Here is a 26,183-nt window from a genome sequence, read left to right as displayed (position 1 = left end):
CAAGTTACTGAAAGTTTTAAAATGGAAAAAGAATATAAAAAGAACTGTATGGATCAAAGTAGTAAAAATTATTAGTACTTTTTGAAACAGTACATTATTGGCCTTCTATAAGCCAGCATAAAGTTTGGGTCTTCAAATTTGTGAGTACATCAAAATGACAGTTTTCTTTTAAAAATTTTGTCACTGAAATCTCAGTGGTAGTTTAAGATGGAAATTGCTTAATCAGTTCTAAAATGGTATATTCAAGGTGTGGAAAGAAGGAACTGAGCTATTAAGATACTTAAAGATATTTATATCTGGGCGCCTGGGTGGCTCAGTGGGTTAAGCCGCTGCCTTCGGCTCAGGTCATGATCTCAGGGTCCTGGGATAGAGTCCCGCATCGGGCTCTCTGCTCAGCAGGGAGCTTGCTTCCTCCTCTCTCTCTCCCTGCTTGCCTCTCTGCCTGCTTGTGATCTCTCTCTGTCAAATAAATAAATAAAATCTTAAAAAAAAAAAAAAGATATTTATATCTCGTTTACAGGCTTTATATCTGTTGTAGAAATCGTTATTTTTATAGTAGATAGAAATATGTTTAAGGAGTTTCCTAAAACTAGTTATCTGTCTGCCTTTGTGTTTTATTTTTGTTTTTGTTTTCTCATTTTGGAGAAGTGGGAGATACTTAATCAGACATGAAGATTTCTGAAATTTGGTTTATTTTTATGTATTACATATCTTTATCTCATTTTATGAAAAGCATTAATACAGGATTTTTCTCAATTATTCTCAACAGTAGGCTTTTTCTAATTAAGTTATGGTTGCTATGGTGTGGAAAGGCCATTTGTAAAGTAACTTTTTGTAAAAATGTTTAGTCATTAGTCTTCCTTTTGCTGTGGGTTTATATGCATAAAATTATTAGAATGTTAATCTACTGAAAACCAATCACTGAGTAATTTTCATTCCTTTTATTCTCTTCTAGAAGTTAATAGATCAATGTAAATAAATTGTTGTTTCTGGTATGTTTGCATGTTTTTGGTCTTAACGGAGTTGTTAGGACACACTGAAGATTTTGTTTTGTTTTCCTATTTTCCCTGGACAGGCAGTGGAGGAAGAAATGGCTCTTCCTAATCACCTTTGCATTCGTCGCTGGACAACCAAGCATGTAGCTGTTTGGCTGAAGGATGAAGGCTTTTTTGAATATGTGGACATTTTATGTAATAAGCATCGACTTGATGGAATCACATTATTAACATTGACTGAATATGATCTCCGGTCTCCTCCTCTGGAGATCAAAATCTTAGGGGACATTAAAAGGTTAATGCTTTCAGTCCGAAAATTGCAGAAAATACATATTGATGTTTTAGAAGAAATGGGATACAACAGTGACAGTCCCATGGGTTCCATGACACCTTTCATTAGTGCTCTTCAGAGCGCAGAGTGGCTCTGTAATGGGGAGCCTTCACATGACTGTGATGGTCCCATCACTGATTTGAATTCTGATCAGTACCAATACATGAATGGTAAAAGCAAACATTCTATTCGAAGATTGGACCCAGAGTACTGGAAGACCATATTGAGTTGTATATATGTTTTTATAGTATTTGGGTTTACATCTTTCATTATGGTTATAGTCCACGAGCGAGTGCCTGATATGCAGACCTACCCACCACTCCCAGATATCTTCTTAGACAGGTAAGTTTTATTTCTAGTTGCCAAGTTTGTAGAAAGTTGCTATAACACGGTGATAATAATGTACTTATAATAATTGTGTTTTTTATTATTATTTTGGTTGATGCACACTTTGTTTGCTTTATCTGGTAATATATGCAGATATACTTTGAAATTGCCTTTTTGTCCTGGAGTAAATTAGACATTAAGCCTGTGTGAGTGGGACAGGGCACTGCTTTTTTTTTTTTTTTTTTTTTTTTTTTTTTGTAGCTACATCATAGCTTGTTGGGCACTTGAGATTATAAAAGGGTTTCATGGAATGTTGTCTGTAATAAATGAAATTTGGTTACCTTTTTTTTTAATGATGAACAGGGTTCAGCTTTTCCAGAAGTAGGGGGAGGACTCCTATATTACCACATAAATTGGAATTACCACAAATAGTACTGAAAAATACTGATTCATTGATAGTATCTTGTTTTTATGAAATGCTGAGTGAATAATAAAGAATATAGTATATGCATATGAAAAATAAGAATAGAACAAATTTCGAAACTGTTAGCTTTTATGTTTGTGATTTTTAAAGCTTTTATAGTTTGTAGAGCTTTCTTGTTTGTTTTTATAAACCGTTTTACCTTTCTGAAACTACCTTGTAGTATGTGTTTTTTAAAATGAAATGAATCAGTGTATCCATACTACAATGTCAGAATGACATACATACCACATTTTGTTTCTCTCAAACCCTGACTAAAAATATAGTAAAGAGGTTTTTGTTTGTTTAAGTGGAAAGCCTACAAAGATAGGGCAGATAAGAGAGGAAAAAACAGTCATACATTTTTGGAAGTTTGAAAATAGATGTTTGAGTGGCAACTAACAGACCTAAAATAACTTAATTCTTAAACAGCAGTTAGGAAAACAGAACCAACCCAGTCTGTGTTGCAGATTTCTCAAAGTTCTGGATATTGCAGGTAAAAGGGTGGTGCTAAATACAAAGAATCTAGGGAAACTGTTTAAGAAGCTGTTAGATCCCTATATCTCCTCCTCTATTCCCTACAGTTTTCCCAACTATAAACAAAAGAACCTAAGGAAGTAAGGAAGAAAGCCATGTGGATATCTGGGGAAAGAGTATTCTGGGCAGAGAAAACAAGGTGCAAAAAATCTTGAATTGTTAGTATCCTTAGCATGTTCAAGAAACAGCAAGTGAGAGATGGAGAGAACTGTTGGAGATGAAGTCTGAGAGGAGACAGGAATCTAGATTGTATAGTGACTTGTAGACTGTTTTCTGGACTTTAGCTTTCATTCTGAATGAAAAGGGAAGCCATTAGAAAGTTTTTAGAAGAGTACAATGATCTAACTTCCATTTTAAAAGGTACCTATGAGGCGCCTGGGTGACTCAGTCGTAGGCTTCTGCCTTCAGCTCGGGTCATGATCCCAGGGTCCTGGGATCAAGCCCCGAATCAGGCTCCCTGCTCTGCAGGAAGCTTGCTTTTCCCTTTCCCACTCCCCTTGCTTGTGTTCCTTCTCCGCTGTGTATCTCTCCGTTAAATAAAGAAATAAAATCTTTAAAAATAAATAAATAAAAGGTAACTATGGTTGTTGTTTTGAGAATAGCCTAGGTGTGGGAAAGTAGGGATTAAATTAATTGAATTCATCTAGACAGAAATGAGGTGAATTGGATGAGAATAATAGTGGGAGAGATGTGTGAAAGAGTCAAGTTCTATTCATATATTTAGAAAGCACTGTGACAAGATTTGCTGGTGGATTTGTATGTAAGGTGTAAGAAAAAGAAAAAAAGTCAAGGATTACTCTTGAGATTTTTGACCTGAGCATCTGGGTTGGAGTTGCCCTTTACAGAGATGGGAAGACTATGGAAGAAGCTGATTTGGAGAGCAAAAATAAGGATTTGGTTTTGGACATGTCAAATTTGAGATATCTTTTACACAAGATCAGATGTGACATAAGAGACAGAAAGATGAAGGTAAAGCCATGATGTGAGATAAAGTATTTAGGGAATGAGTTTGGAAGAGGAAAGAAGATTAAAGATGGAGCCCAAGAACAGTGTAATGGAAGTCTTAGAAGTAAGGCAAAACCTGCAAAGACAACTGAAAATGTTAGGGCAGAAAAAAAGTAGTATTCTGGAAGCAAACTTAAAAAAAAAAAAAAAAGAGTAAGAGGGCAGGAATAATTAATAGTTAACTGTGTCAAGTTCTGCTGAGGGATCAAGTAAAGTGGATAATTGATGACTGGATTTAGCAAAGTGTTGGTCATCTGTGACCTTTACAAGAGTCAGTAGGAACAAAAGCTAATTGTTAGGATTCAGAAGAGAATAGGAGACTTTCTGGAACTTAGCTAAAGATATATCTCCACAAATATGAAACAACATATGTACAGATTTATTCATGTGACATTATTTGTAGTAATTGTAAATATGGGAAATTTAAATGCTTATCCATGGAAAACCGATCGAATATACTATGGTACGTCTATGTAGCAGAGTACTATTTAATCAAAGAAGAGTGAGGAAGATTTCTAAGAACTGATATGAACTGGTTTTAAGTGTGGGGCAAGGAAAGTATAAAATGAGTAAAACGGCTCTTGTTCCGTAAACCATGGGAGTGCATAAAACCAATGAAAGCATGTCAAAAGAGTGTACGAGTCAGGTTGAAGGGGCTTGCACTGAGCAAACTGGAACAATTGGAACATCAAAAACATAATTATGGGACGCCTGGGTGGCTCAGTTGGTTGGGCGGCTGCCTTCGGCTCAGGTCATGATCCCAGCGTCCTGGGATCGAGTCCCACATCGGGCTCCTTGCTCAGCAGGGAGCCTGCTTCTCCCTCTGCCTCTGCCTGCCACTCTGTCTGCCTGTGTTTGCTCTCGCTTCTCTCTCTATGACAAATAAATAAATAAAATTAAAAAAAAACATAATTATGATAATGATTCTAATATATTGAGTAAGAGAGTCTGTGAATCCATAGTGATAAAAAATGGTGGGGTGAGAGGAGATATTCTTCAAGAATAATATGAATAAATGTAGATGGCCTATTTTGCAATATCCAACCTATTATTTGATTCAGGCAAGTCATCAGTTGATGCTAAAATCATTAGGTGAAAGGTCAAGGATGTTCACATAGTCTGAAAATATCTCACGTATTAATTATAGGGAGAATAAGGTACCTTGATGATGGCATGATCTGATATGCATCGTTTTAATCAAATGAACAAATACAGCCTTACTGTGGGACAGAGTGATATTATGTGCATTGGATGTGATGTTCATCATCTAAAATCTTGCCCCTCCCAAAATATAACCTGAATCTAATCATGAGGAATTTATCAGACAAATCCAGAACATGGAATAGTTCTGAGGCTGAGGTTCTATATAGACTATATAACCAAGGCATAGTGGGAGCAAGGAGGAAGACTGGCCTGGAAGAAAAATGAGGATCTTATTTTTAAAGTTTACAGTTCAGTGGTTTTTAGTATATTTACAATTGTGCAACCATCACCACTAATTCCAGGACATTTTCATCACCCCAGAGAGAAATCCCTGTCCCATTATCAGTCCCATTCCATTCCCTCCTCCCTCCATTCCCTGGCAACCACTAATCTATTTTCTGTATCTGTGGATTTGTCTGTTCTGGACATTTCATGTAACTGGAATTATAAAAGAAAAGGTGGCCTTTTCTTATGATTGGCTTCTTTGTTTTTTTGTTTTGTTTTTAAACATTTTTTTTAAAGATTTTATTTATTTATTTGACAGAGAGAGGTCACAAGTAGGCAGAGAGTCAGGCCAAGAGAGGAGAGAAAGCCGGCTCCCTGCCAAGCAGAGAGCCCGATGCGGGGCTTGATCCCAGTACCCTGAGATCATGACCTGAGCTGAAGGCAGAGGCTTAACCTGCTGAGCCACCCAGGTGCCCCTGATTGGCTTCTTTGATTTAGCATAATGTCTTTAAGATTCATCCATACAGTAATATGTATCCTCTTTATTACAGAATAATACTCCATTGTATGGATATACTACATTTGTTTATCTGTTCATCAGTTGATGAATGGTTGTCATTTTTTGGTTACTATGAATAATGTTGCTTATGAACATGTATGTACAAAATTTTGTTTAGACCTATATGTGATTTTCAGTTTGCAGTGGGGATTTGAAGACAAATTTTGCCTTTTTGTAGTGCCTCCTACTACAAATCTTTATGCTCTTAAGCATGTAAGCTTTACTCTTAGGAGAATGGTAGCAGGTAGTGTCAGTGTTCTTCCTTATGTACTTTCAGATCTCTTTTTCATTTTCTTGCACATGGATACTCCCAACATCCAGCAAATGTGTCTTTGTTGAAGAGCTGCTTCTGAGCTCTTGAACACGTTTTATATGCTTGGAAATCGAGGTAAACATGCTTAGGACTTTATATCCCACCAGCAACAACCCTTAGCCAATGACTGATGAGATTGGGTATACATATTTTGTTTCTCTTCACTCTAATTGGAACAACTTTTTTTTTTTTTTTTTGTTAAAGATTTTATTTATTTATTTGACAGAGAGAAATTACAAGTACACTGAGAGGCAGGCAGAGAGAGAGAGAAGGAAGCAGGCTCCCTGCTGAGCAGAGAGCCCGACGCGGAACTCGATCCCAGGACCCTGAGATCATGACCTGAGCCGAAGGCAGCGGCTTAACCCACTGAGCCACCCAGGCGCCCCTGGAACAACTTTTTGGTCAGACCTATACTGTCTTTCAAATTCCACACAGGATTGAGCCATATTTAACCCTTGCCATAGTTACTCCACAAGGCTTTGTTTTATGTCTCACCCTTGCCTTGCTTACTTGCCTTCCTGATCTCATTTCCTTACTACACTAAGGTTTCTCTTGGGAACACTCCTGTTCACTTTCACACTGATCTTTGTTTCAAAGTCTGCATCTAAAGCTTATGTCAACAATCCCAAGAACCTTAGCACATCATAAATAGAAATTTAGAAGGAGAAAGGGATGCCTCTGTAGGCAGGCCCACTTAACAGCAGTGAGAGGGGTTAGCTGATAGCCATAATAACAAGGGAAGAACCAGAAGCACTCAAAAGCAAACATAACTAAAGGAAAAACTACTCTAGTCTGGAGCTTAGCCTTCATTCCTCCGTAGTCCCTGAAGTCATTCCCACGTTCAGTGCAATAATCAGTGTTCACAATCATGACTAAATTGCCAAAGAAAGTTAAATTTTTATCCTGAAAAAAGAGGCATATCCATGTGTAATGCATTTTAGAAAACTTTGCATCAAAATAAATATGAGGGGGCGCCTGGGTGGCTCAGTGGGTTAAAGCCTCTGCCTTTGGTGCAGGTCATGATCCCAGGGTCCTGGGATCAAGCCCCACATCAGGCTCTCTGCTCAGCAGGGAGTCTGCTTCCCTTCCCCTCTCTCTGGCTGCCTCTCTGCCTACCGGTGATCTCTGTCTGTCAAATAAATAAATAAAATCTTTAAAAAATAAATAAATAAAATAAATAAATATGAGATATTGAATAAACATTTCCTTACAACACTTCACTAAAATGAGAGTAAAAGGAGATAAGGGGGAACCCTACAATCCCATGAAGGCAAAAACAGTGATAATGCTGAAAGTTTGGAAAGTAGAACGCTGAGTCTCTATTGTAAAATTGGGGATGGAGACTAGCAGTGTCCAAGAGGTGAGTTTATTTGTATTTCAGAGCTCCAGAAAAACTCTTAAAACAGGTGGCACCAGGCATCTTTCATAACCATGTACAGATAAATATGGGAGAATTGGTTGAAAAGCAACTTTCAAAGCTTTTAGACCTCTATTCCAACAGAAGATAGGTGGAATATTCTCCAGACCAGTTAAATGTGAGGGACTCTGGGATACCATGCCCAGATGGTGTTTTCAGTATGTTTTCAAGGTGGTTACTATAAATTTATATACTGATCACTGAGACTTCCAGCTCCCATCCTTAAGTAGCCAGACTTCCCATCCCTACTCCTACCCGGAGCCAGTTCTCTAAGCAGAAAACAGATTTCTCTCCTTAGAAAACCTGCACAGGAGAAGAGGACTCTAGATATTGTGGTAGGGGAGATATCTCTATCTCCTCAACCAGACCTCTGCTCTATCACTCTGCAGTGAAACCCACAACATGACAAGCCCAGTCCATGTATACAGAGCATCAAATTATTATTTTTTTAGTACTTCACTATCAAGTATGAATGGTCAATCAAGAATGACCAGACATTTAAGTAAAACAGAACAATGCAAACAGGAAAAAAGCAAAGTAGGAAATACAAAATGGAGAGCAGAAGAACACTTCAAAAAAAAAATAAGCATGTTCTCACAGATAAGAGATGTTGCATTTTACGAGACAGTAACAGAATTTCTATAAAAAGAAATTCAGAGGAAAGAAAAGCTTTTGGAAAATAAAAAATGGAAGTAGAAATTTAAAATCCAGTAGACTAGTTGGAACACAGATTTGAAGAAATTGCCCAGTATGTAGAACAAATGAAAAGTAGTGGAGAGGTCAGTCAGTGGAGCATGCCACTCTTGAACTTGGAGTTGTGGGTTTGAGGCCCCCCATTGGGCGTAGAGATTACTTTAAAAAAAAAAAAAAAAAGAGGAGAAAAGGTAAGATCATCCAGTTGACCCAATAGCAGACAAAAACAGTAAACAAAAAACATAGAGAAAAAGGGAAGATTATTTAGGATGTAAGGAAATTACCCAAATTCAAAGGATGTGGCTTTCCAGATTGAAAGGGCCCACTGAGCACTCAGTACAAGAAATGGAGAATTTCAAAACACTGGATTTAGGCTGAAAATCCTAAAAGCTTCTTAAGAGACCGATCAAGTAACATACAAAGATTAGAAATCCAGATAGAATCAAACTTCTTTGCAAGTGTGGAAGCTAGAAAACGAGAGCAGTTATCTTTAACTTTCTAAGAGAAATAAGGTCTAACGTAGAATTCTCTGTCCAGGCAAACTACCAGTTAATTATAAGGCTAGAACCAAGGAAATTCTTAAGTTTGTAAGTCTTTAAATATTGCAAACTTTCCAACCCCACATCTAACTAAAATTGCTAAAATGAAAAAAAAATGTATAATAACCTGATGAGAATTTAGAGCACCTCCTACTCTTTCATATATTGCTGGTAGGGATGCAGAATGACAGAACTGCTTTTAAAACTGTTTGACAGTTTCTTAAAAAGCTAAACATACTCTTAACATAGGACAAAACAGTTTCACTGCTAAGTGTTTGCCTAAGAGAAATGAAAACATATGTTCATACAAAGATGTATAGTGGTTTTTATTCAAAACCACCCAAAACGGGATATATCCAAATATCCATCATATATCCAAAATATACATCCACCAGTGAATGGATAAAGAAATCATATAAAGAGTGGATAAAGACTTACACATGAAATAACATGGGTAAATCTGAAATATATTATGACAAGTGAAAATAGCCAGATACAAAAGGTATGTAGATAAATACTGTGCAATTCCATTTATATGCCATTCTAGGAAAGGTAAACCTATATAGGACAGAAATCAGTTGAGTGGTTGCCCCATGGCTAGAAATGAGAGAGGGGATTGATTATAAAGGGGCACAGGGGAGCTTTTTGGAGTGATGAAAATATTTTATCTTTATTGTGGTGGCGGTTATATGACTGAATATGTTTGTCAAAACTCATTGAACTGTACACCCAACAGAGATGATTCTCTTCTGGTTGTTAATTAAGCCTCAGTAAAATTAACATTAAAAACAAGTTAAGGGGGTACCTGTGTGGCTCAGTCATTTGAGCATCCTGACTGTTGGCTTCTGCTTATGTTATGATCTCAGGGTTGTTTGGGAACACTGCATGAGGCTCTAAACTGGGTGCGGAGCCTGCTTAAGATTCTCTCTCTGCCCACCCCTTAAAAACAACAACAACAACCAAGTTTATCCTTCGCCTATGTTTCTTAGAAAATGACTGGAGGATATACATCATCAAGACTGAGGAATAAATTGAAAAAGAGGAGAACATGGATTCAGGAGCCAAAGAATCTAATACAGAAAAGGTGAATTTCCAAGACGAAGGTCAAGTTTTATTTCAAAAAAGAGCCATACAGGAGGACTAGAAAATGCAACCATACTAAATTGGGGGGTGGGGGGGAGCTCTAGAAGAAATATCCCCAAAAGAAAAAATTGAAATTGATAGAATAGTTTGAAGATGAATGGTGATAGGCATATAAGAAACAGAGCAAACCAAAAAAAGCTGTATTTTAGCTCTAGAGAGTTCTAAGAATTTCTGCTATAAGAAAGGGATTATTCAGGGCGCCTGGGTGGCTCAGTGGGTTAAGCTGCTGCCTTCGGCTCAGGTCATGATCTCAGGGTCCTGGGATCGAGGCCCGCATCGGGCTCTCTGCTCAGCGGGGAGCCTGCTTCCCTCTCTCTCTCTGCCTGCCTCTCCATCTACTTGTGATTTCTCTCTGTCAAATAAATAAATAAAATCTTAAAAAAAAAAAAAAAAAAAAGAAAGGGATTATTCTTTACTGACTCAGTTGTAAATGATATTTACAAACTTACGTTAAGTAAAAGCCAAAATTTATTTATTTATTTTTTTAAAGATTTGTATTTATTTATTTGACAGAGATCACAAGTAGGCAGAGGCAGACAGAGAGAAGGGAAGAGAAGCAGGCTCCCTGCTGAGCAGAGAGCCCGATGTGGGGCTCCATCCCAGGACCCTGGGATCACGACCTGAGCCGAAGGCAGAGGCTTTAACCCACTGAGTTACCTGGGCGCCCCGCAAAATTTATTTTTAAAAAAATTGTGCAACAATATTGAGAATAGGGAAGAGAAAATGGGAGTGGGTGGTAGGAGGGGGGCTAACTAAAATATACAATGCTAAATAAGACATGAGGATGAAAGTGATTACCTCTGGGGAGCAAGAATTAGGTAGGGGGTGGGACAGAAAACTTAATTTCATCCTAAACATTGTAAAACTGTTTTACATACATTTTTATATATATATATGTATACACACACACATATTTTTGGACATGCATGTATATGTATAGGTACAAATACGGTTTTTTAAAATGTTCATTTTAAATGTTTATATGGTTAAAAGTCACTTAAAGGAATCTTTCTTTTAAAGATGTATTTTTTGAGGGGGGAGGAGCAGAGGGAGAAAGAGAGAAAATCTCAAGCAAACTCCATGTTAATTAAGCACAGAGCCCGATACCATGACCATGACCCGAGTTGAAACCAAGAGTCAGATGCTCAACTGACTGAGCCACCAAGGCACCTCAGGAATCTTTCTTTTATCTGAAAATTTCTGATATGTGATACAATACAATACATGAAACAGTACAATATATGATGCAATACAATATGATACAATAACCCATTCCCCAGTAATGCCAGATAAATAAGGCCGTAATAGATTAAAAATACAGAAGAGGGGATGCCTGGGTGGCTCAGTTGGTTAAGCAGCTGCCTTCAGCTCAGGTCATGATCCCAGCGTCCTGGGATCGAGTCCCACATCGGGCTCCTTGCTCCGCAGGGAGCCTGCTTCTCCCTCTGACTCTGCCTGCCACTCTGTCTGCCTGTGCTCGCTCTCGCTTGCTCTCTCTCTGACAAATAAATAAATAAAATCTTAAAAAAAAAAAAAAAAAAAAAGAGAAGTCTTTTTTCTGAGGTAACAAATAAAAGGTAAGTCCCTGACTAAAGATGATTGACTCTCTTCACTAACTCTGAATAAGGTTTGCAATGGACTATTAATATCTTTCATTCAGATTTCATGTTTTCTTTTTAATAAATACCTTTATTTTCTTATAAAATGAACACATTATTGTACAAGAATTCTTAGTGGAAATGTACAAAGAATAAAAATAAGACAATAATCCTACCAGATGACCTGTTTGCACTAACTCATTTTCACATTTACCCTATTCCTTCCTGTGTCGTCTTTTTCTCCTCCTCCTCCTCTTATTATGTATGTTTTTATTTATTAAGATTTTATTTTATTTTATTTTATTTTTTTTTATTTTTTAATTTGTCAGAGAGAGAGGGAGAGAGAGCGAGCACAGGCGGACAGAATGGCAGACAGAGGCAGAGGGAGAAGCAGGCTCCCTGCCAAGCAAGGAGCCCGATGTGGGACTCGATCCCAGGACGCTGGGATCATGACCTGAGCCGAAGGCAGTGGCTTAACCCACTGAGCCACCCAGGCGTCCCTAAGATTTTATTTTTAAGTAATCTCTATACCCAGTCTGGGGCTCAGACTTAAAACCCTGAGATCAAGAATCGCATGTTCAACTGCCTGAGCCTGCCAGGTGCCCTCTCTCTTTCTTTTTAAATTTAGAAATGTGACATATACTTCACTAATGAATAATCACGGGAGCTGTGGATTTGGTGAAGAAAGAGAAATCAATTGAAAAGAGAGAAGAAAATAGGGATATAAAACAAAGGAGGGCACAGAGAAATAAAGGAGTAAAACAAAACAAAAACTCTATTGCCTCTAAAACAAAACCAAATTTGTTCTAAGAAAAAAAAAAAAAAGAGTCAAGTTCAAGCCCTGATTCTTCAGTTAGCACATCATGCATGAAGTGAAACTTTTCCCATTGATGTTTGTGGACAATTCTGTATCCAGGTCAACATGCTACAGAGAAGAAGAAAAGGGTTTTTAACCTCTTCACAGAGAACCATTAATTGGGAATCACAGACAGCAAAGAGGTTTTGGTAAATGGAATACTTCATGAAACAGGTTTTCCCCCCCAATTTCTTTGAATACCATCTCCTAAAAGAGATAAAAGTTACTAGGAAGCAATGAGAAGAGTATCTTATTGCAAAGGGTGTCAATTACATACATACACTTCTTGTCAGTCCAAAATGTAATTTTTTTTCTGTTCCAGTGTTCCTAGAATCCCATGGGCCTTTGCCATGACAGAAGTATGTGGCATGATTTTGTGCTATATTTGGCTCCTGGTTCTTCTTCTTCACAAACACAGGTACCTCAGTTATGCCATTAAAAGACAAAATATTTCGACTGTCTTGGATAAAGTTCATCAAACCTTGTTTCTCCCTTTGAAGTTTCCTTGTTAATTTCATTTAGTCGTTATGGAAAATGTTTCGGGTTTGATCAACAAAAAAGTCACTGTGAGGTAATATCTACATATTTAGTTGTATTCTGAATATATTCTGCAGGCAAAGATCAGAGATGGTGATGTTCAGCCATGAGCCAATCAACCGCTGATAGTCTAGCTGTAACTTTCTTTGAAAAAAAATCAGAAATGTTTTTGTGGAAGAATAGAAACTCCTCCAAGGACAGTCTTTGGTCATGGACAGTGTTTGGATGAAAGAAATTCTCTGCTTGGAGGAGGCCTATTAGAAAAGAGATTATTTTGCATACCCTGTACATCTAGTCAGTGTGGTTTGCTTAAGATGATACAGGAAATTGCTGAATAGGGAAAGGGCTTCTTTGGCACTTTCACTAAGAAATATAAAGGAGAGAATTTTTTTTATTAAAATGAAGTGTAAGGGGAAGCTTCTTTTCTACTTTAATGCAGGGAAATTACTTGATTAAGTAAAAAAATAAGGCATAATGAAAAAATTTTACAAACTATGTAGTTTATAGATCTGGTTTCCATTGTCTGTGAACACTGATGAAGAACAGGGACACTTTATTGAATTTTTTATCCTCTCCTCCTCACCAGGAAGGATCTGAGGTAAACCAGTGATGGGCTTTAGGTCCCAAGCAGCAGTTATTTCATTGCTTTGACGTTGAAAAGAAAGGTTGATCATTGCTATTGTCATACTGGTAGGCTATCATTTGCTTCGTTTCCATTTTCCAGCAATATTTTTTAACTCTGGATTGCTTAAAAACAGAGGTGGCTTAAAAATGTGTAGTATCACTGCTGCTTTGTGGTTTAACTTTGGCTCACAAGACCCTATGAATTTGAATTTTCCATTCTTCTAAACAAGAAAGAATTTACCATATAGGAAATTTTGGTAGGTTTAGCAAAGCACAGCAGTGGCCAGTTAATTACAAGTTTTGGTCTTTAATTGGTCAAAGAAAGTGTTCCTCTCCAATGTTTGGCCTTTGTACTGCTTTCATTAGAATCACCTCGCTTTTGTTAAAATGTGGTTTCCTAGGTTCCACACATCCATGTACACACTAAAATTTGAGATCTCTTGTGTTCATTGCTTCCTTGAGGGTGAGAAGAGCATTTTGAAACCATGTAAATCATAGTCCCTGTGCTTTACATTATTATAGTCTGTTTTGGTTTGGACATTTTAAAAAATAATATGACAGCACAAGTGAAATCACAATGCAGTTCAAAATTTTTGCTAGGTATATTTAATATAAAACTTAGTATTTAAAAAATTTAGTATTTTTATACTTTAAGTTTTAAAAAGTTAGAGAATGTTTAAGATAGCTACTATCAGTAACCAATTTACAATTTTATTATTCAGCAAAAATTCCCTAAAACCCTATTTAATTTTACCTTTCATGAAGTAAATAATTAAAGAACAATATATGAATAACAGCATTAACTTTAAGCCAAGAGTCAGGGTAGGTACTAGTCCTTCTTTTCCTGGATAGTTCCTTTACTTTCTCTTAGCCATATCTTCTTATCAATGAAATGATGCTCTTAGGTGAGCACTGTCTAACATGGCAGATACTAGCCACAGGTGGCTACTTAAATTAATGAAAATGAAATGAAGTCAAAATTTACCTCCTTGGTAAAGGAGTGCTCAAGAGCCACATGTAGATAACCTTATTGGGCAGTGCAGTTATAGAACATTTCTGTCATTACAGAAAGTTCTATTAGACAGTGATATTTCAGATCTAAGATTCTTTAAGAATTCTGTCTTCTTCAAAGAATCTAGTTCTGGTAGTTTTCCTGCCTGCTCTCCCTTTAAGTAAACACTTGATTCCTGGAGATTTTTGGTTTGCTTTCTTCTGATCTTTCTCTCTTTTTGGTCACTCTGTTCACAGGTCAATACTTCTCCGAAGGCTCTGTAGTCTGATGGGCACGGTATTCTTGCTTCGCTGCTTTACCATGTTTGTGACCTCCCTCTCCGTGCCAGGACAGCACCTGCAGTGTACTGGAAAGGTAGCCTGCTACCTTCTTTATCATTCTTGCTTATTCTTGGTGGGTTGATGGCACCATATTTGTAACAGGGCTAAAACTTTGCTTTTAGTGTTAAAATGCTTTTTAGGGGTGCATGCGTGGATCATTTGGCTCAGTGTCCAACTCTTGATTTCAGCTCATGTTATGATCTCAGGGCTGTGAGTTTGAGCCCCCAGCATCTGCTTATGCTGGCCATGGAGCCTGCTTAAGATTGTCTCTCTCTCCCTCTCTCTCTGCCTGTCTCTCCTTTCTAAAGAATAAATAAATAAATAGATAGATAGATAAAATGTTTGAAATGTCCTTTTTAGCATTTTTAATATCTGTAATAAACCTCTAGAAATAATTCGGTAGAATCCTTAAGCCAGAATCTACCTCCTTTTTACATATGTCCATTGATACTGGTTCTTTGCTGTGGAGCTATGGAAAACAAGTTTCTTTCAATTATCATTTTCCCTTTCTCACCATCATGAGCATCTTTAGTTCCTCATATTGATGTGGAAATGTTCAGATTCAGAGCAGAGGAAGAATTCTTGAGACACTTTGCTGCAAAAAGGTGGTTTTATTAAAGCACAGGGACAGGACCCATGAGCGGAGAGATCTGCACTGGGGTTGTCACAGGTGACTGATTATAACGTTCAAACTGAGAAGGGCTTAGGGACTAGCGTTAAGTCTCTAGGGAATTGTGGAAACAAGGTTTCCAGGGCCTTGAGGGGGTTAGCTATTGTTAGGACAAGGTCATTTATTACTGTCTAGTAAAACCTTAGTCATGACACCCTTCAGATGTATATCAGGGGTCCATTATCTTGGAGGATGGCTACTGCCATATCTTGGGGGATAGAGATAAAGGAAGTTTCCAAAGGATTTTTTTTTTTTTTTTTTAATTTATTTGACAGAGATCACAAGTAGGCAGAGAGGCAGGCAGAGAGAGAGGCAGTGGGGAAGCAGGCTCTTCCCCACTGAGCAGAGAGTCCGATGCAGGGCTGAGCAGAGAGCCCGATGCAGGGCTCTATCCTAGGACCCTGGGATCATGACCTAAGCCGAAGGCAGAGGCTTTAACCCACTGAGCCACCCAGATGCCCCTCTGAAGGAATTTTTATATGTTAAAGGAGACTTATAGGATCTTGGAGGTCAGGATAATGTTAAGCTAAAATTGCCTTTTGCCCTTAGCAAAGTATTAACATCGAGGCCCCTGAGTTCCTAGAGGAGGGTCACTCTGCATGGCTCAAGGACTTGTCTGTCAGTGGGCTGTAAGTTGTAAGGAAATTTAATTTTTTTCTTTTGCCTTTGTTCTCCATATAAATATAACATGACAGTGGTCCCTTTGATGTCCTTATCACTTCTTTTTAAAAAGTTTTCCATTTGACTATATTCCACTTAAAGTACACACTATTCTAAACCTCACTTTTTGCTGGGATATACTAAATAATGGCCAACTTGTTTTTGTTTTAAATTTTGTAGCTTGTTTTGGTACATTATAGACAATATCTTCTCTTCTGATTAAATTGCGAGAGGAGAGATTATGCAGATGGGAACAAAAAAAAAATTTTAAAACCTGAAAATCATCTGTATTTTACATACAAAATTGGCCTTCGTGATTCATTAAATTTGGACAAAAGAATTTATTATCCTATTTCTCTAAGCCTCCGTGCTTTAGCTATTTATTGCCAAATACTCAGATATCTGTGTTGGCGCCTTTGTTGTAATTTTAATGTTGTTTGTATATGTGTAAAACAAAATTATGTGTCAGCTCTTCTGTTACAATATAAATAGGTGAAATGCTAACAAGGAAGATTAAGCAGCCAAAGGATCAATAACTAAAACTACAGCCCTGAGCTTAAGGGTGACATAACTTTCTCCGTATTAGGAGACTGACCAGTAAGCAAAGGAGAAGGGTTAATATGACACTTAGGATTTATTGTGAAGACAGTGTTTTATTTTTCTGAAAATATATAAATTAAAAAGAAAAAACATCATATTCCCTCTCTTTTCACCCATCCCATAAATAATCCTGTTAACAGTTGGGTATATAGCCACATAGATTTTTTTTTTTTTTTTTTTAAGATTTTATTTGAGGAATTTCTGAGTGGCTCAGTTGATTAAGCATCTGCTTTTGGCTCAGGTCACGATCCCAGGCTCCTAGGTTTGAGTCCCACATCAGGAAGCCTGTGTTTCCCTCTGCCTGCCACTCTGCCTGCTTGTGCTCTCTCTCACTCTCTCTCTGACAAATAAGTAAATAAAATCTTTAAAAATATATATTTTATTTGCAAGAGAGAGCACAAGCCAAGGAGGAGGGTCAGGGGGAGAGGGAAAGGCAGACTCCCGGCTGAGCAGGGAACCCAGTGCAGGTCTCGATCCCAGGACCCTTACCGAGATCATGACGTGAGTCAAAGGCAGCCACCCAACTGACTGAGCCACCTTGGCGCCTCCACATAGACTGTTTTTAAGCATATTCACACATTCATATAAGTTTATATAGTAGATACTTTTTAAATAAAAGATAAGATTATATTGCAGACACTGTTCTTCGGTTTATATTTATTTAATAGTATGTTGTTTACTTTCTTCCTAAAGAAATACATATGACTATATCTCATCTTTTTTTTTTCCTTAAGATTTTATTTATTTATTTGACAGACAGAGATTACAAGTAGGCAGAGAGGCAGGCAGAGAGAGAGGTGTGGGGGGGAAGCAGGCTCACCGCTGAGCAGAGAGCCCAATGCAAGTTTCTATCCCAGGACCCTGGGATCATGACTGGAGCCAAAGGCAGAGACTTTAACCCACTGAGCCATCCAGGCATCCCTATATTTCATCTTTTTAATAGCTTCAGTGTCCATTGTATGATTTACCAGTTTCTAAATCATGTACATTTATGTTTTTTCCAAATCTTACTATTTATAAATCATGCTATCGTAAATGTTCTTGTGCACTTATGCATTTTCTGTTATTTAATCATCTACTTAAGATAAATTCCTGTAAGTAGAATTATGAAATCAAAGAATATGTACATTAAATACATACTGCACAAATACCCAGCAGAAAAAGTAGATTTATCACTACTACCAATACTGTATTCATGTCAGTTTTCCCACTCCTGTGCCAGCACTACTCAACTATCAATTATTGGAGTCATTGCCATTCTGATTGATGAAAGATGGTGATATGAGACTTTTACAGTTTTATGTTTTAAAGGTTATTATTTATTTCTTAGAGACCATGAGCAGGGGGAGGGGCTGAGGGAGAGAGAGAGAGACAGAGTGAAAGAGGGAAAGAGAGAAGCAGGCTGCCTGCTGGGCAGGGAGCCCACCTCTGGGCTTGATCCCAGAACCCTGAGATCATGAGCTTAGGCGAAGGTCGACACTTATGCCACTGAGCCAGCCAGGTGCCCCTACAGTCTTAATGTTCTATATTTCTTATATATATAAATTTCTTATATATAAATTTCTTAACATTTGAATTTATTTCTGCACATGATGTGAAGTAGAGATAGAATAGTTTTCCCCGGCTAGTATGGTAATGGATTAGAAGATATTTTAAAGAATAAAAATATAAGCTTATTATACTGAAAAGAGAATTTTCTGTAGCAGAGGGATTTAATTGTGGGTCAGCCACTAACGAGAATGTTATATGTGCATTGGGCTCTAATGTGTGCTGCAAAAATAAATTAGATACCATTCCTCTACAGTATGGATAGCCCTCTTTCTGTCTCTGATGACTGTGTTTCATTATCAGTTAGTTATATATGGACATTTCTATTCAAATATGCCCTAAATACTGTTAATTGTTTTTATATTATAATATAACCTACTTATTGACCTGTATCATTTGTAGCAGTTGTTAAAAATAGAAAGTTAAGGTGATAGTAACTAGCAATCAAGTCCCTTACAGCAAACTCCGTAGGGCATTTTCATTGAAATAAAGTAATTGCTTGAAATCTCATTCCCAGAAGTAGGAGGTTTAGGGACAAAACCAAGAACCTACCTGTTTTTGAAATGTAGCAATGGACCCACCTTAAGGAAAGAAAATACAGAATATTTGGGACATTTAAAATTGGAAGGGACAAGGAGACTGGGTATCTGAGCAATTATTGTTTTCTTTTGACTGGCATCACTTGTTTCCTGCCCTTGTCTGAGAGGTATTTTCCTAGCAGTCTCTGTTCTTCACTGCCTGATTTATTATTTTCACAAGAGTACCATCTCCAGCTCTAAGAACCAAACTGTATGTATTTTAGCAACATCTCTTTTCTTTTCTCTAATAATAGATCCCTTTTCCTATCTTGCCCTTCAATAAGGCAGAAAGGGAAAGCTGGGTAGTACATAATCAGCAAGTGAGATTTCTAATGAAATTGTGTTATGAGGTTGTTTCTGTTGTTAATTAGCCATAGTAGAAACTTCAAAACGTAGGCCTTTAGGGGCGCCTGGGTGGCTCAGTGGATTAAAACCTCTGCCTTTGGCTTGGGTCATGATCCCAGGATCCTGGGTCCTGGGTCCTGGGATCGAGCCCCACACCAGGCTCTCTGCTCAGCAGGGAGCCTGCTTCCTCCTTTCTCTCTCTCTGCCTGCTTCTGATCTGTGTCTGTCAAATAAATAAATAAAATCTTAAAAAATAAATCAATTAAATAAAACATAGGCCTTTGTTTTTTTGTTTGGTTGTTTGTTTTGTTTTGTAAGGTTATTTTCTTTAAAGCTCTAATTGACTTTATTGAACGATTCATGAATTGGGTAGCACCCCTAGGAAGTAGAGAGGCCCTCTAAGACATAGGACTTTGGAATTAGACTTCCTGGATTCACATCTTGGTTATGTTACTTACCAGCTGTATGACCTCTCTAAACCAATTTCCTCAGCTGCATAATTGAATCACTTCATGGGATTGTTGTGGAAATTAAATACAGTAATACATAAAGCACTTAGCAGCATGTCTTTCACATAGTAAAAACATGTAAAATTTTAGGAATTCTTTGTACTGTTACTATGTGTTAAATGCTTGCTTTTTTTTTTTTTTTTTTTTTTTTTTTTGAAAGAAGGACCATTACTCAAACTCTTCCTCCAAATGGATGGCTTTTTTAAGCTTATATATGGGAGTTGGCATTGGGTTTGGCTGTTAATAGGAAATTCAAGATGGCATGGTTTAATAAATAGTGGTTTATTCTACCTCATAAGAGAAATATGAAATTAGGTCATGTGAACCCATATGGACTTATTAAAAACCCACGATTCTTCTGTCTTTATCCTCTCCTATCCTAACACTTCTATATGGAGTTCTCAAAAACCCATGATTCTTCTTTGTACTTTCCTGTCCTCACACTTGGCTTGCATCCTCAAGGCCACTTAGTAGTCCAAGATGGCTGCTAGAGCTTCAGCTATCATGTCTGAGTTGTAGGCTCAAAGAAGGAAAGGTGAAAAAGACTTCCTCCTAGTTGTTTTTTTCCTTTATAAATAGCCTTCCCACAACTCTTTTACACTTTCATTTACATCTTATTTTATAGAACTTAGTCACAAAACCACACCTGCAAGGGAGGCTAGGAAATGCAGTGTTTTGGTTGAGTTCATCGCTGTGTCAAATAAAGTAGACATTCTGTTACCAGTGAAGAAGGGAAGAATAGATACTGTCATAGCCTCTTTCTTAATGGCAAGAACAACCAGCAAATACTATTGCATTATTGGATGAAAAACTTGAAAATATTTTGTGTAATAGTGACCTTTTCATTGTAAAGGTAATATTTCTGGTAATATTCTGGTAATTACAAGTTGACCACACTTTCTTGATGTCTAGAATGAATTAATTAGACTGCGAGGCTGGTTGCATTTGTTCAGATCTTATTTCTAAGTCATTCGGCATTTGAATTTCAATGTGAGGGATGTTTGGAAGCCCCTACCTCTCTAGACATTAAAAGCACTAATTTGTAGCTTTCTTTATAGATATATGGCAGTGTATGGGAGAAACTACACCGGGCCTTTGCCATTTGGAGTGGCTTTGGTATGACCCTAACTGGTGTTCACACTTGTGGAGATTACATGTTCAGTGGCCACACAGTCGTCCTAACTATGCTGAATTTCTTTGTCACTGAATGTAAGTATCTCTTTAGTGCTTCCATGTATTAGATGACTGGCTACAGGGTAGGCTGAGGGAAGGGTGTCAAGTTCTATGAAGAATGAAAGTAGCAGACTGACTTAAGAAACATGTGACTTAGAAGCATTGGAAAGAATGTGGTTTTAAAATGATCTTTCTGGGCGCCTGGGTGGCTCAGTGGGTTAAGCCGCTGCCTTCGGCTCAGGTCATGATCTCGGGATCCTGGGATCGAGTCCCGCATCGGGCTCTCTGCTCAGCAGGGAGCCTGCTTCCCTTCCTCTCTCTCTCTGCCTGCCTCTCTGTCTACTTGTGATTTCTCTCTGTCAAATAAATAAATAAAATCTTTAAAAAAAAAAAATAAAATAAAATAAAATGATCTTTCTGTCCTTTTCCCAGATACACCAAGAAGCTGGAATTTCTTACATACTTTATCCTGGGTTCTCAACCTCTTTGGAATCTTCTTCATTTTGGCTGCTCATGAACATTATTCCATTGATGTGTTTATTGCCTTTTATATCACGACAAGACTCTTTTTGTACTACCATACTCTAGCCAATACCAGAGCATATCAGCAGAGTAGGAGAGCAAGAATTTGGTTTCCCATGTTTTCTTTTTTTGAATGCAATGTGAATGGTACAGTACCTAATGAATATTGTTGGCCATTTTCAAAACCAGCAATAATGAAAAGATTGATTGGCTAAAGTCTATCTTTGTAATGGGTTCATGGTTAAATATGCTGTAGTTGTTGAAAGTGAATAACGTTTGCTTTCTCCCCCTAAGCTGTTCCCGGATGCCTTGCATTTTGGCTTATATGTTGACAAAGTGAAGTTCCATGTTCTGAGCAAGGCTATGATTGTAGAAATCCAGAAAGAGCAATGAAGAGTCCTTACATATCCGTGTGAGTAGGAAGCTTAAGTAGATGTTTCTGACCCTTCTCTTTCAGCAGACTTAATGTTGTGATTGAAGTCAGGCTGTTACCCTCACCTGTTGAGAACTTGCTTATTGAATTTAAGTAATTTGGTGATTGAATGTTTTTTTTTTTTTTTTTTTCTAACTTCATTAGGACTCTAGTCAAGAAATAATTTTTTCTAGGTCCTTATTATCTTAAAGGAAAAACCCCTACCAAATGAGCAGTACTTGTTCTTTGAACTAATTTCTGTCTTTTAAAAAAATGCAACTCTAGAAAGTGATCTGTGTCACTAACAAATAATTTCTGCCTCTGAAACAACTTTAAGAAAAGTATACTGAACATTACCAGGATGCCTGAAACAAGACGAGAATGGAAGGGGCCATGAGGTGACAAAAGTACAAATATAGTATTGGCATTTTTCACCAAAGAGGCAACAAAAGATGCAGTTCCTCTTTTGTTCTGAGGGTTCAGTATGACTGTCATTAGTGTTTATAAGGGAAAAATGGCTGCATCCATAAAAATAAAATTGGCTTAATTTTAGTGAGATAGGTACCTGGAACAACTTTGTGCTACAGTTGTTATTTAGACATATGACAGCCCAATTTTATGCCTTTAAATGATGTTACTTAATTAGCTAAATAGTGGAGTGTGTTACCAAATGTCAGATAAAGTTCTTATGTCTATAAGTAGGGAGGTATGCATGCAAAGAATATTTTTTCTGTTTTTGAAAAGAAATTTATAACGGTTGCGGGCATAATACAACTTTTTGGTTTTTGAAATTTGTCATTCTTGGCCATCAAAAGTAAACAGTCTCAGATATATTCGGATGTGGAAAAAAGGTTTTGTTGTTTTTCTTTTTTAAATACAGTTGTGTACATACATTCTTTCTACTTAGTCTTAATTTGGCAGTCAGGAAGTGATATAGTTAGTTGCCATTTACAACACTAGAAATTTAGTACCTTAAGTAATTTGACCTTTGTGGTAACATTTGTCACTTTACTTTTAATGATTCTGGTTAGTAGTTATGACAGAATGGTTATGGAATTGGCTTTTGAGCCCCAACTGATTGAACTTAGTTACTTGGAATATTAATTGCATGGTTTTTACATTCCATTTTAAAGCAAGGAGTTAGAAAAAGTGCTGGCATATTGAGGTCTAAAATTAGGCCACTTAGCAGAGACCCACTCCTAATGTGGGTGAAATATTTTATTTTTGCACTTTAAGTCATATTCCCACCCCTGTATAAGCTACAGAGGAGCCTGAATGGATTGGGCAGGAGAAGAATATTATGCAAACAAATTCCAGCCCGTGCTGAATGATCTCAATTTGAGTCGACTCTGAATATTATTTTTTTTCTCACCTGAGAAATGGCACAAGGCAATTCAAGTTTTATTATGCTTGTAAATCTCATACTTCAGAATCTTATAATATCTTAAATTATTGATTCTAATACATGCCTGGGACAAAAATGTCAAGATTTCATCTAAGGAAACTGCATGATCATGAAGGGTGAGGGATGTTTCCTATACTACTTAAAGTACTTTGACCCTTGAGGTCAAAGCCGTGTAACTGCCATTCTTTACAAGTGACAGAGCAAGACCATATTTAGCTAGGGACGATCGAGTGTTGGCTTTTGGAAAAATGTTTGAAAAAAATCTGTGGCAACATTAAGTCAGGAATGTTAGATAGCTGCTTAATGGTAAACTTGCTAACATCAGTCTTCTTTCCTTCATATGGATTCTATTCTAGAACAAAATAGAAAAAAATTTCAAGTAATTTTGCAGAGCTGTTGACATCGAGAGTGCCTAACAGCAATCTGCAATGAGGATTGTAAAATAAGTTTTCAGCCTCGCATTTATCATATCTGATTTGAGGAAAAGGTAAGCTAGATTTATAATTTATTGTCATAACTAATACAAGGCAGTGTTTACATAAATTCATCATCTCCAAGTCTCTTGGAAAGTGTTGATACAAAATTCTTTTCCATTTCTTTTTTTAATATGAAACCTGTATTTTAGTTGTTTTTTTTTGTTGTTGTTTTGTCCAGAAATTTCCAGATTTTGTCTTTTTTTTTTTTTTTTTTTTCTTGTTAAAATGTAAGCCATTGGAAGAGTAGTATTTATATTCACATTTTGGGGGTGAATGGGCCTAGGTGGAGAAGCTACATATGTATTTTTTTCTCCTTTCTACAGTTGAAGACTTAGGAGAGGCTTATATTCTTAAATACTGAGACCTTAGTATAGAAGGAACCAAGAAGGTTTTTGGTTTGGGGATACAAACTAGAAGTTACATTGAAAGTTCTTGATGCCTTTCTCTATAATTCTGGTGGCAGTGTAGCCTTTTTTTTTTTCTTTCCTTCCTTTCTTTCTTTTTTTTTTTTTTTAATGTCTGTGCAGGGCATTGTTACTGAAGGGTATTGAAGTTCATAGGGAGTAAGGAGGTTTTGAAGATGGCAAATAAGCTATTATCACTGAATAATTTGGGAGAAACTTTTTGGCTATGCTGCAGAATTTTCAAATGGCTGTCCTCTCCATCATTCTCAGTGGCCAGAATTGCTAGAGTAAAAATACAACTTCCACATGCTGGGTCTGTTTTTTAGTTGTTACTGTTTTTTTTTTTTTTTAATCAGAAAGCAATGAGAGTAGCCTTAGAACCAGTCAGCCAAAGAAATGTGGGCTGTTCACAAGAAAGAATCTATTGAGTGAAGACCTGCTGGTTTTATAACTCTGACACCGCAAGTGGTGTTCTTTCTTGCCCTGTACTTGCTGAAGTATTGTTACTCAGAATTCCAAAAATCTTATAATTTACAAACAGAGAACAGAGAAGCCAAACTCTTTTATAGTTTATATGAAACAGTCTGTTTTAGAGACATCTGTTTGGAAAGTGTTACTTATATATTCAAAGTCATATTCATAACACTAACTTGCTTGGAGTGTATTCCGCAAAAGGTAATTTCATCATGAGTTTTATAGTAAACATTTTTTAAACATTCTTGGTCCAAAATGCTTGAGAACGTTAACCATATTCTTGTTTTAAACTCTGTGATCTAATAAACTTAATTCTTTGATAGTCTTTTTGTAGACTTAAGTTATCCCTTACTAAGAGTAACTAGCAGTAATAGTCATGTGTCAGTTCTTTAAGGTATTCAGGCATTTGCGATAAGAAAGTTCTCTTTTAGAATAGTCCAATAGTTTTCTTAAACAGTATTGGTTTCTTTTAGATAGTTTCAAAGCCAACAAAGCATGTCAGTTTCAATGCCATCTTCACTTGGCAGTTAAGGTGGTTTGCATTTGTAAAAAGTGAGCCTGAATTACCCCTACACCTCTGTAGAGACTTGTTAGTAAGTCAAAAGTCAGGCTGCTTCAGGTGACCAGTGAGAAAGGAAAGAAGTTGAGGGTTTTTCCCTCTTTGTGTTTGAGTGGCTCTGAATGACTGAAATTACTATGAAAGTAGGTTTTGGTCTCCCTCGCACCTACTGCTCACACCTAGTGAATGCCACCAATTTCAAGTAACTAAAATGTGGCCTATTACTTTACGTCAAGTTCAATAAAAGTATCTATGAAATCTGTAAACCATAATTCAGCGACCAGTAAGGTTGGTTTTAGAATATGTTCTACTCTAAATTAGCCAATAGACTTTTTGTTCAGTGTATTCCATATTTAAGCATAAGGAAGATTTGTGTCTGATAGGAAGGAAGAGGGAATACTATGATAATCTCATTATTATTTCAAGTCTCTTTCAATATGAACTACTGAGTTGTCTGAATGGTAGCCAGGCCATGTTATTAATGTCATCTTAAAAATGCTTAATTTTAATAATTTTTTATTCAGAGAATCTATGGATTATTAGGACAATTGAAGTATTTCTGATATGGAACAAAGGAAGTGGAAACTGGTACTTAGTGGGGGAAGCAAATTTAGCTTGGACTAAAGTGGGCATGTTTTGTTTTAAGAACTCTACCTAAATGTAACTCTGTCCACAGAGAAACTAGTATTACTTGAAGATGTGAATGTTCTTGTGGTAGCCATACCTTGAAGCACAGTGTTGTATATAAGTAAATATCTTGATTCTAAATTAAATCCAGATTTAATTAATATATTATTTTATATCTTTGTTGTATTAAAATGTTTAAAAACACTAAAAATAAAACATTTCAAAGTTGAATTGCAGTCTTTTATTTGAATGTCTTTGCATTACTACTGCAGCTTGTCTATTTTTTTTACAGGAAATTTTTATTTTTGCAAATGATTGGGCCCAGCAACTTTAAATTTTAATATAGTATCTAGTTCCTGGCTCTTACTAATGCTTAGTTGTCTCTTAGATAAGCCATTTGCCCTTTCTCCTTTCTTTTGTGTAAACTAGGAAAGAAAAGTAATCTTCCTGGGGTATTAGAATAATTATGGATTAAGATGAAAGGGAGGGAAAAGATGCAAAAAACACATTAAAGTTTTTGTTCGGTT

General features: G+C 36.9%; 1 protein-coding gene across 5 annotated transcripts in view; it reads left to right on the top strand.

Moving 5' to 3' along the window:
- The window catches only part of SAMD8 (sterile alpha motif domain containing 8), a 51,858-nt gene extending 25,971 nt beyond the window's left edge, over positions 1-25,887 (top strand). For 3 of the 5 annotated variants that reach the window (XM_059169823.1, XM_059169822.1, XM_059169824.1), the window contains 5 exons: positions 1,076-1,668; positions 12,524-12,619; positions 14,611-14,728; positions 20,663-20,813; positions 21,210-25,887. In XM_059169823.1, the coding sequence (XP_059025806.1) occupies positions 1,076-1,668; positions 12,524-12,619; positions 14,611-14,728; positions 20,663-20,813; positions 21,210-21,514 (1,263 nt within the window). In that variant the 3' untranslated portion in view covers positions 21,515-25,887. Of the gene's footprint in view, positions 1-1,075; positions 1,669-9,593; positions 9,927-12,523; positions 12,620-14,610; positions 14,729-20,662; positions 20,814-21,209 lie in introns of those variants that run through there. The other 2 variants (XM_059169825.1, XM_059169826.1) reach the window with 2 other exon arrangements.
- The last annotated feature ends 296 nt before the right edge of the window (positions 25,888-26,183 follow it).

Source organism: Mustela lutreola, chromosome 4 (assembly GCF_030435805.1).
Source record: "Mustela lutreola isolate mMusLut2 chromosome 4, mMusLut2.pri, whole genome shotgun sequence".
Classification (NCBI taxonomy): Eukaryota; Metazoa; Chordata; class Mammalia; order Carnivora; family Mustelidae; genus Mustela; species Mustela lutreola.
Note: the sequence above shows the minus strand (reverse complement) of the source record. Positions and strands in the feature narration are given on the sequence as shown.